The 14,699-nt window shown below is 42.4% G+C and overlaps 1 protein-coding gene across 1 annotated transcript in view; it reads left to right on the top strand.

The window, feature by feature from the left end:
- Positions 1–822: 822 nt before the first annotated feature.
- ptenb (phosphatase and tensin homolog B) overlaps positions 823–14,699 on the top strand; it is a 133,423-nt gene continuing 119,546 nt past the window's right edge. Inside the window, exon 1 of the mRNA XM_068002543.1 lies at positions 823–1,724. Coding sequence (XP_067858644.1) covers positions 1,646–1,724 — 79 coding nt within the window. The 5' untranslated portion in view covers positions 823–1,645. The remainder of the gene's footprint in view (positions 1,725–14,699) is intronic.

The following is a 14,699-nucleotide window of genomic DNA, read 5'->3' as shown; positions in this document are numbered from 1 at the left end:
TCATCTGATATATGTTCGGAACAATGTACCAGCCTAAAGTGGCGAGCGGCTGGTTGAGAGGGTAACTCTGCGGGGCCAAACAGGTTGCTCCTTTACAAAGATGGCGGCGGCCGAACTCCCAACTCTGTTTAATTATTAAATAAACGCGCGTCCGCATCCGACCCTCTCTTCACGCCCCTTTCTCCGCACAAGGGCGCAATTGCACGAAGGTTTATCGCGATCTCGGGTAGCGAGGCGCACACACACACACACACACAAGCCGGTGGTTTAATCACGGTTACGCGGCTCTCAGGCCCGCTGGGGGTTTCGGTACGTCACCTTCTCCGTGACACCGCCCGCTCCGTAACTTTATTCTCGCCGTGGGCACTTCGATTCGTTCCTTGTTAGAGTGAGATCCGATCACCCACCTTGCTCTACAATTCCCTCTACCTCTCTACCGCCCACCCGATCACTGAGGCGCCGCGCGACCGCCTCTCGAGCCGTTTAACCGCCGCCGCTCGCTCGCCACTTCCCCAAATCGCAGCGGACACGTGACCGCCGCAAGTAGTGCCGACCGTGTCACGCCGCCACCAAATCACCAGCGCAAATGTTGTAATACTGATTTAATTCACTTCATATTCCGCCCCCTTCCCCCCCCCCCCCACTCCTCCTTTACAAGGCAGAGAAACGAAACGTACAGCGCCGAAACCCGACGGCTGCCTTCCCAACGGATAAATCGGGCCATTATCACAGAACAAGGGCCTGGTGTTCAATTTCTTACAGGAACTTTGGCCGCTGTGAGGGGACGGGAGCAAAGGGAGGGTTTATGTTTTAATAGGCGGAGGGTTATTTTTTTTCTCTCGCTCTCTCTCTCAATTCCCACTCGGGGCCATTGCGCTTTTTTTTTCCCTGGGAAGCCATGATGTAAGTTTGAGAGTCCGGCGGCCACAGCAGCTTGGGGAGCTGGAGTCGGTGCCGGTGCCGTGGCCGGAGCTGGAGCCGTGGCCAGGGCCGGGGCCAGAGCCAGAGCGATCGGCCGAGAAAAAGAGAGAAGAGGAGGAGGAGGAGGAGGAGGGGGGGAGGCTCGGCTTCCTGCTGACTTTTTATGATTATTATTTTTAATACGGAGCGGTCTGGATCCCGGAGTGTGGATTATTTTTGCGGTTTGACGGAGCGGCTGCGGATATATAATTTTTAAAATATATATATAATTTTTTTTTTAAATCATCATCTGTTTCGTTTTAATTCCTCTTTGAACCACGGCTGAGGATTTTTTTCTCTTTCTCCCCTCCCCCCCCCCCCCTCCGACCGACGGTAACGGCGGCGGTGGAGGCGATAGTGGAGGAGGAAAAATCGCAGCGAAAGACGGTGAATGTGGCGGCCGCCTCCTCCTCCTCCTCCTCCTCCCGCACCGGTTTCACTTTTACCCGGATTATTTCTGCTACCCCAACCCCCAACCCCTTCGATGGTGATATAAAAAAACCGGACCGAACCCCCCGCGGAGAATATTAACGGCGCTGGGGGAGGCAAGCGACAGTGTGTGGCTTGGAGTCGGTGTGTAGGCCCCTGTGTGACAGCAGCCACAATAAGCCAGAAGCCAAGAAACCATTTCCACATCCACCACCACCACCTCCTCCTCCTCCTCTTCAACCGGGATCGTACAGACATGGCTTCGAGAATCAAAGAACTTGTCAGCAGGAACAAGAGGAGATACCAGGAGGATGGATTCGACTTGGACTTGACATGTATCCATTTTTTGGGGGTTTGGAAAATTGCGACTCTTATGCCGTACTTAATCGAGGTTTGAATGGAAAAGTGCAAAGAAATCCATGCAGTGCTTCATTTTATTTTAGATAAGGGAGGGGAGACCTGGTCCTCCCCCTTTTCAGAAACTGTGGGAATTACACAATTTAAAGATACTGATCATTTTTCAGTATTGAAGTGCATTAAATTGGGTAATTCGCAAGTGGCTGTATAGAGATATTGGGTGAGTTCCTTTATGTTTAAAAATTAATAATTAGACGTGGGACCCAGGCGTTGTAAATTAAATGTGTAATGTCATTATATACATTGCATTGTGGTACTGAAATACCTATTGTGCAGATCTGGAGCTGCCATGCGTAGCCTCTGCAGGGGGGCTCCGTACTGTACAGAGTGCGATTAGGTCTTGGCCTAGAAAGGAATGGATGAAGTTAAATACCAAATATGTGCCTTTAGCCAAAATGCGTAATATCGTTCAAACAAATTTTAATGGTATGGTTTTGCATTTAATATTTTTGCAGGAGCTTTCGTATATTTAAAGGTGATCACTTTGCAGTGTTGAGGGCAACTGCTTTACTCTGCTGCTATTCTGTATCACTAGGGGATTCAGTAGTCAGATTTTGAGTTTAATGTACAAGTGATGCTGCTATCTAGTGAAATAGGCAGTAGACCTTATAGGTGCAGTTAAGAAAGCCCCTCAATGTCACTGTGCTGTTAATATTGTCACTAATACAGTCATTTAGGAGTCATTTGAGCATATTTTTTATTTGATTTGAATGGATCTAGTGACTCGTTGATTTGCTGATCTTGCCGATACTTTTGACCTTATTTCTAGTTTAGTAGCAGTTGAATGGAAGGAAATAAAACTGACATGCAAGAGGAATACGGTAACGAGCAGCTTATGGTGGTGATGTCATTGTGCATCAGTTTAAAATTACAAGATGCACTGTTTAATTTTGTGCACTTTACTAGGATTTGAAATATTGTGTGTAATATAGCTGATAAATATGCACTGCATTAGAATTAACTGCAATTTTACATCACATGGTGTTTTAGAAAATGGTTTGGCTTTTTAAAAAAAATTGTATGGAAACATGCCCTTGAAATGTCAATGTAGCAACTCTGCAGGTTTGGGTGTGCATTATGCATGTAATGAAAACTTGGGTTGTACCCAGTCTCTTGTCGTCGATGAGATGCAAATCGTCCATACACAATCCAGTATTCAAATGTGTGTGTTTGTATAACTGAGTTTCACTGTGGCACTGGTTGGTATATTTGTTTCTTGACATCTTGTTTAATCGATTTTGCCTATTTTCCTTTTAGTGTGTCAAAATGTGCTGCATAATCAAGACATTTGCACAACTAAGTTAAATATCTTGAAGAACTACTGGTGTTTGAATTCTTGATACAGTTTTGTAAATTAAAGCAACAGAAATTTCAGGAATATTTTTCAATAATGCTTTCCTGTTATGACTTTGATTATAACATGGTTTGAAAATAACCATGCAATATGCTTTTTGTCATGTTTCTAGGATCCACTGTAGGAGAAAGTATTCTACAAATTTGGCATATTGTGCAATCAGAAAACATTTGCTGCTTTATCTGTGTCAAAACGTTGAATTTTGCTTGAGTATCATAACAACAACAACTTGCATTTATATAGTGCCTTTAACGTAGTAGAATGTCCCATGGCGCTTCACGAGGGTTATCAAACAAAATTTGACACTGAGCCCCTTAAGGAGATATTAGGACAGGTGACCAAAAGCTTGGTCAGAGGTAGGTTTTAAGGAGCCCCTTAAAGGAGGAGAGAGAAGCGGAGAGGTTTATGGAGGGAATACCAGAGCTTAAGGCCTAGGCAGCTGAAGGCACGGCCACTAATGGTGGAGTGATTAAAATCGGATCCGCAAGAAATAAGAATTGGAGGAGCGCAAAGATCTCGGAGAGTTGTAGGGCTGGAGGAGGTTAAAGAAATAGAGAGCGGCAAGGCCATGGGGGGATTTGAGCACACGGGTGAGAATTTTAAAATCGAGGCATTCCAGGAGTGGGAGCCAATATAAGTCAGTGAGCACAGGGTTGAAGGGTGAATGGGACTTGGTGTGAGTTAGGATACGGGCAGCAGAGTTTTCAATGAGCTCAAGTTTATGGAGGGTGGAAGGTGGCAGGCCAGCCAGGAGAGCATTGGAATAGATAAGTCAAAGGCATGGATGAGGGTTTCAGCAGCAGATGAGCTGAGGCAGGGGCAGAGATGGGTGATATCACGTTGGTGGAAGTAGGTGGTCTTGGTGGTGGAGCGGATATGTGGACGGAAGCTCATCTCGGTCAAATAGGACACCATGGTTGTGAACGGTTGCGTTCAGCCTCAGCCAGTGGCGAGGGAGAGGCCTGGAGTTGGAGGCTAGGGCACAGAGTTTGTGGCGGGAACCAAAGACAATGGCTTTGGTCTTCATATTTTAGTTGGAGGAAATTTTTGCTCATGCGGTTTTTTTTATCATTAAGTTGTACGATACACTGGATTATAAATATAAATTGGGAAATCTGCTAGTGTTTGGAAAATATTTTGAGACGTAAGTGTGAAAAATGAAGCAAAACAAACTTGTTAACAAAGCTATGTTTGGTTCAAATCTAGCAATAAGTTAGATCTTCTTACTCTGAACAAAAATATACCCATAAATTTTTCAAAAAAGATCACACATTTCTCTATGAAAATACAGATTTGTACACGTTGTATCACTGACCCGTAATCTGAAATCTTATGAAACTTAAAAGCTCATGTTTCACATATGAAGACAAGAAGTTATTTTCTGGTTTTGAACAATCAAGTTTTGGCCTTTTACCTTCATTATTGGAATGACAAGAGAAGTAGAATCTGGATGAAACATGAAGTGAAAACTGGTACCCTTGAGTAGTTAATATTGAAAGGGGACAGCAATGCAGCAGTCTATTGTAAATATTGCAAGTGCTAGGGGAGTGACTTGTCCTGCATACATTAATAACTTAGAATCCACAATATATCTGTGCTGGGAAATATTAATATGCTTTAAATTTTCTAGCACCGCAGTTCAAATTACAAGGTGTAACAGCATTCACTTCAAGTCATGCATTTCAGTCACAGATGGCTACCATCTATCAAGGGCATTTTGACACTTGTTGGCCAGAGGTGGAATAAGACTTGCTGCAAACTTTACCTGTATAATATAAGGAATAAAATAGAATATGTTGTAAGAATAAGAGGTTCTGATGTGTGCATTCTGCTCTTGTCTGTCAGCTTGGCTCGGTAGATTGTGCTCTTGCCTCTTGAGTCAGATTGTTGTGGATTCGAGTTCCACTCTCGGATTAGAGCACACATTCTAGGCTGATATTTTAGTGCAGTGCTGAGGGAGTGCTGCATTGTTGAAGGTGCCATCCTTTGGATGAAACACTAAACTGTGGCAGTATAAGTCTGGTCTAGGGGTTCAGACGGACTTTGACGATCCCATTGTACTATTTGAAAAGTGGCATGGAGTTCTCCCAGTGTCCTGACCAATATTCCTCCTTCAACCAGCACCACAAAAAGCAAATTAATTGATCATTTATCTCATTGCTGTTAGTGGGATCTTGTATATGCAAAATGACTGCTATATTTACCTATCTAACAGTCACTGCATTTTGTTGTAGTGTGTGAAGTAATTAATTGTATGTTAAGCACTTTGTGATATCTCTTTGTGACATGGTGTCTCATGAATCTGTCATGGTTTGACATGTGAATGCTCTGTTTCTGCCTGTGTAATATTTAATTGTAATACAAAATCCATAGTATAGTAGTTTTTATTGGTACTTACATAAGACAACACACAATTGAGACATTTGCAAAGAAATAGCATGAAGGAGTTGAGAGGAAGTCAGAAGTGGGAGACTAAAGTTTGGAGTCTATCAATGCCATCTCAATTCAAGGATGTGTTACTTTTTCAGAGGACATTGCAGTGTGTGTTATGTAAATGAACTTAACGTTTGGTATGCATTGTAGCCTGTGTACATTACAGAAATTGTCATGGTTTCTAAGGTACAGTATTTGATACAGTCTGATTGAAGCAGAGCCTAATCAAGCTTTTTTTTTAAGAAGAGATTTTGAGAGTAAATGTTTCCTTAAACATTCTGCTGTTATTCAGGTACAGCGCTTTGTCATTCATTGCTTTAATGTATTCCAGCATACATTTTATAGCAGCTTATGAGGAACTTTAGCAGCCAGCTCTGATAAGTGGTACTTGTATTTGGATGCAATTCTTGTAGCTTTGAGGGTTTCTTCAGTCACTGGATTGATGTGTCATCCTCCTGCACAAGCTGAAACTATGTGGGGGAGGTTTTCGATGTCGGTCTGTTGGCAATGGTCCAGAAATGAGGATTAGATTTTGAATAATTTCTCGTGCTTCAGCCTCAGTGAGTACATTATTTTTTCCAAACAGGCCCATTTTTTGTCATTCTACCCATGTTCAGTGAAGAGGTGGTCACTGTAGTGTCTCTGTGGGTCACTGCACCAAGCTGTAGTTGGGAATGAGCTTGCATGTGTTCACGTTAATGCACGTTGCTCACAGTAAGTGGTTGTTCCCTATTCAATTGTTCAGCAAAAGAAAGCAAATAAATGTATTTCAGTGGGAGAGCTATTCTACTATCTGTAGCAAAGTAGATCGCAAAATTGTAGAACCTTTAGTTTTAATGGAACTATTTTTCGTGGCAACTTTCCAAAGTAACAGTCATCTACTTTGCAACTGATCACAGTGATATAATTGAAATTTTGAAATAAACCACGTGGAGAATTGTGGGAACAGATCTGCATCTCATCATTGTGTGGAACAGAGTATTGGATCATTTGTGTGAGTGGCTCTCAAGTAAAACTCCACTTGGAATTGTGGCCCTTGGCAAAAAAGTTTGTGAATAACACTACCGTTGCAGGATGTCTTCCTATTCTGCACTATTACCCATTTAAAAAAAAAATTGCAATCCTTATCCATAAGAGAGTAGCTGAATTGAAAGATTAGAGAAATGCCATATAACTCATGCAACATAAATTAAAATTAGAAATTAAGTGAAATGGCTTTGTAGGTTAATAGTGAAAAAAGTTATGTATTTTGGAACTGTAAGAGAATATTAAATGGCCTAATTCTGAAAGTCTTAATATACCTGAATTGCCACATCGATGAATCCCTAGTTCTATTTTTGTTTAATGCTTTTCAATGTTAATTTTGTGAAAAATCAAAATGAGATTAGACCTAGAAGTAATTCTTGTGCCAGTAACAAAAGGAAAAGTAGAATAAAGCAGCAGGCTAGTGGAGAATTCAAAGTTGACATTGGTCTGTTTGACTTGGAAGATTACATATGAATGTATGAAAAAGCACAGGAAAAGACCAACTGGTCCATCAAGCCTGTCCTATCCAGAAATGGTACAGCCTCAATGCAGTCCCGGGAGAGGTAAAATAAAAGACACTTTTGGCCAATTTAGGGGAAAAAACTCTGGAAAATTGGTCTCCAACCCCCAAAGCAAGCTCATCACTAATTACAGCTACCCGTCATCTACGTTATAAAATTTCAGATGTCCTCGACTGAGGAACTCGTCCAGCTTCCTTTTGAAGGACTGCATATTAACTGCATGTTTTGGTAGTCTATTCGCTCATTAGGTTGATAGGTCTGTGAAAAGAAATACTTTATGTCCTCTAATTCTTCCATTGCTATCCAGCTCAAGTAACTTGTCCACCCGAACAGAATCTATTCCCATCATTATTTTAAAGATCTCATTCATATCATTTGAAGTCTATGCTTCAATGAAAAAGCCCTGTTCCCTGAGCCCATCTTGATTGCCAAGTGCCAGATGATGAGGTATCATTACGGGTGTCCTCCTCTGGGCCTTCTCCAGGGCCTAAATGTCTCCTGCCACGTGAGGGGTCCAAAACTCAGCATTGATATGGCCGTACCAAGTATTGTATCTTTAGTTTTTATCAAACTGTCCTAGCTATACATCCTAACACATTTTGTTTTCCCCATGGCCTTGCTGTACTGGTTGTGGAATTTCAATGTTTTTCCAAAAAAAGAACTTGCATTTATATTGCGCCTTTCACGACCTCAGGTCGACCCAAATTGCTTTACAGCCAATGCAGTACTTTTGAAGTGTAGTCGTTATTGTAATGTAGGAAATGCAGCAGCCAATTTGTGCACAGCAAGGTCCCACGAACAGTAACGTAATAATGACCAGATAATCTGTTTTTAGTGATGTTGGTTGAGGGATAAATATTGGCCACTGGACACCAGGGAGAACTCCCCTGCTCTTGTTTGAATAGTGCCATTGGATTTTTTACGTCCAACTGAGGGGACAGATGGAGCCTCGGTTTAATATCTCATCTCTGACAATGCAGCACTCCATAGTACATATCAGCCTAGATTTTCTGCTTAAGTCTCTGGAGTGGGACTTGAACCCGTGACCTTCTGATTCTGAGGCAAGAGTACTAATACTAAGCCACGGCTGACACCTCGGTCCTTCTTCTGCTCTGTAACTTTTTAAATTGGGTAATACTGCATGATGTACACTTGTGTGGAATTACCCAAGACTCAATTGTAATGTCCTAGTGACTGTTGTCAGGCTTATTAAGTTCTATAGTCAACATTGCACATCACCTGAGACTTTAGCAGTGGTGAGGTAGCCTGCTCAAGTTGCTGAGGCTGCTATTTGTTAATGGAAGCAGGGCTTACCTTTACTACTAGGGGACTATAACAAGTGATTTTATAGAGTAGTTTCACAGTTGCTGAGGACATTGTTAAACTCCAGCTCCATTGGCACAAAATAGATTCTCAACCTGTAGAGATTGCTGGAGTGAGACCAAAACCAGCATGAGGAAAAAATTGAAAGGAAAACTAAACAAATACTTCACATGCTTGGTGGTAGCACCTAGCCAGGTGGCAACACCCACCATTATGATTTCTGAAACTTGCTGATTTGCAATATGACTGTGCACAATTATATCCTTTTTAGCAGTTGGCATATGTGGCAATGCCGTTCCATGCAGTTCCTTTTTTAGAGAGACAAAGGTCCAGTATGATTTTCAGACCATACTATTAATTTACAACATGAGAAATTAATCTTACTGGCCTCTTGTGGAGGATAAAATGTTAAAGGTGTCATAGCAGTCAGGTGTTTGACTCTGATGCCCACAGTCTTCATCTTTGAGCCTCTGAGGCTGTTCTCACTTCTGATGTGATATGAGTATAGTAACTTAGTCCGGCAGAATTTGGTAGTTCGTGATCTACGTATTTGGTGATGCAGTGTCCATTGACTTTTGGAGTCGCCCGTCAAAGAGCTGGAGAATGGAAAGCATATGCAGTTTTAGAATTGTATTTGATTTGGTAGTTTTGGAAAGTGCATGACAAGTTTTGTGCTAACTTTTAGTTTAATGGGCTGTTGCAGTCTGAATTAACTTTTTTAAGAAAAAAAAAATTCCTTTTGTTTTCCTTGTACTGTATTGTGGGTCAGGACTGTCTTTGGAGTTGTCAAGTATATATGAACTTTTTCTGAGGTGGGAAAGATTAGAGGGTTTTGTTACCCTTGTTCATGGTTGATTGTATTGGTGATGGGTGAAGAAAATTGAGTGAAAATTAAATGGAATAAAAATTTGCACACCCTTTTCCCTGTTGACCGTGAAATGGGTTTTGGTTACAGCAGTAAAGTATTTTGTGTAAAATACTTGATCCCTGATGAAATTTTCTGTAAGCTCCACTGATAACAAAAATAGAAAAAAAAATGTTTCTGGCCTCTTAAGCATTCCAGACAAGCTGGAATCAGTGGTTACTGGTGGGTACACTGATCTTGTGCTCTTTCATGACATAAACACGTTTGTTTACATGAGATGTCATTCTTCCTGTAGTTATAGCAAAGCAATTCATGAAAAGACCTTCTTGAAAGCCATAAGTTTGTTTCAGAACTTACGTTATGGGCTACATAAGTTCGGTACTTTTACATTGAAAATATTCTCGTATCCCCTGGCCACTTGGATCCCTTCAGTTCTCAAAATGCTTTTTGAAATTTTTATCTTCCACTTTTTCCCTCAGTAACTGAGATTTCTAATCTCCAAAATAAGGATTTAACCAAAATAAAAATTTCAAAAAAATTCATGTTTAACAGTGCCATATCAACTGAATTGTCTTGTGTGCCTTTTAATATTTTCATTATTAAAGTTTTTATTTGAAGGACTCTCCTAAAGGCTTGTGCTTGGAGTTAAAATTTTTGCCCAGAATTGTGAGGCTGTGAGCTGAATTTAGATTGTGCAGTGTACCCAATGTCCCAGAATGCATCAGTACCATTCAGTCAGCTATAGTGAGGATTTTTTTTTCTTTAGCTTCTAGCAGTTTCTGTTCAGTTGCTTTCCAAAATTATTTGAAGAAAGGCTAGAGGACAAATCCGGAAAGCTTCATGAAGGTAAAATTTATGTGCGTTTTATCTTTAAAAATGAGAGAGAGAGAGTGTGTGTGAGTGAAAATTACAGTGTTCTGATTACACACCTGTTGTAGCCTTTGTTTCATGTTCCTTAAACCTTAGAAAGTGAGAGAGACAAACTGGGCTTAATGATAGAGGGATGGAGGGGAGAAAGAATGTGTTTTTCTTCATGTGATGTTACTTCAATTTTCCCAAAAATACACCAGTTGAATTTTGAAGCCAACTAATTACCACACCTGTGTTTTGGAGACAGTTAGAAAAGGTCACTATTAATGGCTTGCATCTGTGAGGCAGAGATTCTAATTTCTAAAGCCTATGAGACAATGGGGGAAGAGAGAAGCAGATTGAGAAAGGCAAACAATTTCCTTCTTCATTCTATTTTTTTTAAGTTGAATTTTGAAAGCAAACAAATTTTGAGGGAAACAAATAGAAAGCTAGCGGAGGAGGGATACTGGTTGAGGGGGCCCTCTGGCTGCTTGACACTTGTCCTTGGGAATGGGGGGGAGATAATGTCCGTTTAACGGTGAGGTGAATGTTAGTAGAGCAAGGGGGAGGGGAAGATAGAGGTTAGCGGAGCAGTTCAAAGTGGAAGAGGTAGGAGGTGAATGAGACATGGAAGAGGGGAGCAAGAATGACTGGGGAAGAGGATGGAAAGGAAGCTGCTGAAGGCTACATTTTCCCACAACTCCCATACCAGTTGCAGCTGTTGGTGATTTTTGCTAGCAAAACTAGCCACCCCTATCATCTGAATTGAAAAAAAGGCAGAGCGAGAGGCACAGAGTTGATGGGGAGAGAAGTAGAAGGGATGAAAGAGAGACAGGACTGGAGGGGAAGAGAGAGAGAGAGAGAGAGAAAAAGGAAGAAACAGCAACATGAAGATGACAGCGAGAGACTATTTTCTCTTCCTTACTGTATTTATAATGAAAACAGCCAATGTAAACTTGCCATGCTGTATTTACCCCATCTCCCCAACGGAGGCACTGCAGCACCACCAGCAGGAGAGTGTAATTACAGCATGACAAGTTTACATAGGCAGTTTTCATTATAAATGTGAACATAGGAATCTATAATTGAAATATTAAGATAAGGACAGACTGGCTTTAAAATGGGAAAGTAACTATTTCTCCATGCCTTGAACCGACTATCTCCTGCCCTCAAACTCTGCTTCACTTGAAGACTACATTTGGTCTTGACTGTGCAATGCCACAGAGATTGACTAGGATATAGTAATTATTTTAATGGTGGGTGATTATCTCAGTAAGGTTTACTGACCTTTTTAAAGAAGCAAAAAATAATTATCAATCTAGAAATGGTTGGAGAAAGGTTGAAATAGGATAAATAGGTGATGTGGTGCGTTTGGATGCAGTCCTTCCAAGCCGAGTTCCAGGATTAGCTCTCGCACCTCTGGATGTGATCATCCTAAAGGAAAGTAGTTTGGGCAGCCCAGCTGAATTCCCAGTGGGAGTAGGCCCACAACGTACAACAATCTACGATTTGAAATAAATTTCACTTAGAAGCCATGATGTTTTGAAAATGGGAAGTTCCACATGGCGCTGTAAGAATATTTTGAGTTTATGCAATGAAGCCCATTGTTGGAGCAAAATTGAGATGACTTTATAGCTGTTCTTACTTAATGAGATTTGGGAGTGCTTTGCTGCTACTGCAATTTTTCTGGCACCAAACTTCTGTAGTGCTTATGAGAGAGTTATTTTTCAAGGTGATGTGGTCCAAAATGTGGCTCAAATGTTGTGGGTGTGGCTATGGCTCATGATCTTACTGTACTGCTGAGTTTCCAATATCTGGTGTGTTGCTATGAAGGCTATGCATTTCCTACAATAGGGAGGAGGGGGTGCAGAAGTATATCACTAAGCTTCAGAGCTTTTATTTAGTTGCAGTGCATCAGCAGTAACTTAAAATCCTATTTATACTGTGCTGTTTGTTCTGGTAGAGTCTACCTTCTGGAGTAAACTTGCCTGTGTTGGTATAAGCTCACTTCTCTGGCTGCGGGTTCCTTACAAGGATGTTGCACATGCATTGTAAAAGGATCACAGGTTTTAACTTGTAAGTATTTGATCCATCTGTATGTCCAGGTATTGAGGGTGACTACAAGCTTTAAGTCAGCTGTCCTTGTCCAGTTTCAGTGGTATGTGGCCTGTAGCAGTGGTGCCACTATAAAAGCCGATGACCTTTTTTGTCATCTTAGTCTGCACAATTAATCACCAATGTAATTGTGGATTGTTAATACAAACTAATGATTACTTTAATTGCCTATTTGCAAAAGGTGAGATGATGTGCCAACTGTAACCTCTTAACCTACATTAAGAACATCTAAGTGTTAACTTAAATGGCTATACAGTAGTTTGCTGAAAAGCAAATTGCCACCATATGTGCATCTTCATTTTGTAACCATGAAAAGGTCAACTTCTGGCAAGTAAATTTTAATGTTAAAAAAAATTAATGTGCTATTCACAGGAGTTAGCTGTTTTGAAAACTGGTTATAGTTAGTATAGGCTGTGTGTTTTGTTTTGGAATAAGATGAACAATGGTAGTTGTCTTACTATAGGACAGAATTTTGTTTTCCATCCCTCTTTTTGGGGTCAATTTTAGGATGGCCGAGCGGGTGCAGTCGTGGGGTGGGGGTTCCTAAAATTGGGGAATCCCAGAGCGGGTCCGGAGCCCAGCTTCAACATGCCCACTTCCGGGTTCCTCAATGACGCAAATCGGTGCGCGTGCAGCCCCCACGTGCGGGACTCCAACCGGCAATTAAAGCCGGCGGGATGACAGTTTAGATAGTTAGGGAGGTACCTGAGGTCGTTGACAGACCTCATTGGGAAGAGATTTTAGCAGGGATGTGATTTTGGACTCTGCTCAGCGTGTTTCCCATGCTGTGGGAAACACTCCCAGTTGTTGCAGACGTGTTTCAGTCAGCAGCCATTGGGAGATGCAGAGGATTCCTTGACAGTTGGGGGGAATACCTCATTCATTGCAGCAGGGCACTCTGTTACCTCAGACAAAGTTTTGCCTGCCACACCGTTGTCTCCACACTCAAAATTATTACATCATACCCTAAACTCTACTGTCCGAACACATTTACCTACTTTGTGGACCCCCTCACACTCACACCGTCAGGATGGGGGGGTTCCATAGCTGCATTCATCACTCCAATGGAGGATGAGCAACATCACCAGCTTCGTCAGGCATGCTGTCCACCTCCGCCACGTGGAGCTACACAACACAGTGCTGCGCAACAGGCATCTGCACAAAGTAGTCGTGCAACTACACATACACCCACTGTAGGGTGACCCAATGGGTGGCATCAAGGGTGTTCATGGAGAACCTCATGAAGGGGCCTTATTGCACAAGCCAGTCAAGAATGACCAAGATGTGGCAGTAGTGGTGACAATATAATAAGGATTGTGAGTTGATCAGAAATCAAATATAAGTAAAAACCATGACAAACCCTCAAACACCCTTGTGCATCCCCGTCATGCTCATGACACGTTTGCCTTATGCTTCCTACTACACATATGTGATGCATGCCCTGTGGCTGCAGCACAGGTAGTGGCAGGTTGGGTGAGGCTGACCGTGAAAGAGATGCATGAGAGGGTGAGTATGAGATAGAGCCATGAGATTGTATGAGGATTGCGTTGAGTGATAGTGGTGGAAGCGCAGGTAAGATGAGGATTCAGTGGGTGTGAGGAGTGATGTGACAGAGTAGTGTTGACTGCGGAAGGAGATGTGGGGTGGGGGCGGTGATGTAGCAGACGGAGTGTAGGGGAATGAGTAAGTATACTCCCTTCGGCTGACCTACTTGGTGGGGCTGGTGACTTCCTCTGCCACCTCAAGCCAGGCCTTCGTGGTGGCAGAGGCAGGCCCCTTCCTCCCGTCTGCCGGGTAGAAGATCTCCCTCCTCCTCCTCACCCCATCCAGTAAGACCTGGAGTGAGGCATCATTAAACCTGGGAACAGCCTTCCCCCTGGGCTGCTCTATGCTGTAATTTTGCCTATTTTCTGCAGCATCAGTCAGTGGAGGACTGCCCCTTTAAATAGGGCTCCTCCAGTTGACAGCCTAGGATGCGGGTGCGCAGTCCACCAGCTGCGCAGCTTTCCAGCGCGAAACCCGGAAGCCAAGGTAAGTGGCTTCAATTTACTTAGGATCGCGTGCCAAACCCACCGATTACCCATGCGCCCAGTCGACCCCCCCCCCCCCCCCCTGCTGCCAACCCGCCTCCCTCCTAATATCGGGCCCTTTGTAGCTTGGTGTTAAAGGATGCTGCTTATAAATTATATGTTGACTTCATGAGCTGGTCAATATTGTCTTTTTAATAAGAATGTAGAATGCAAAGTGGAGGTTAGTGCCATTTATAAACTAAAAGCTTGATTGAGGGGGTTTTCCACCGACGAAAACTCAAAATGGGTTCTCATTGAAATGAGTCGATAGGCTCCTTCAATGCTCATCTTAAAAACTTGAGAATTCTGGACACTGCATCTTTAAATTGATGGTTTCT

Source organism: Heptranchias perlo, chromosome 21, assembly GCF_035084215.1.
Source record: "Heptranchias perlo isolate sHepPer1 chromosome 21, sHepPer1.hap1, whole genome shotgun sequence".
NCBI classification, from domain to species: domain Eukaryota; kingdom Metazoa; phylum Chordata; class Chondrichthyes; order Hexanchiformes; family Hexanchidae; genus Heptranchias; species Heptranchias perlo.
This window is presented reverse-complemented; position numbering and strand designations above follow the sequence as displayed.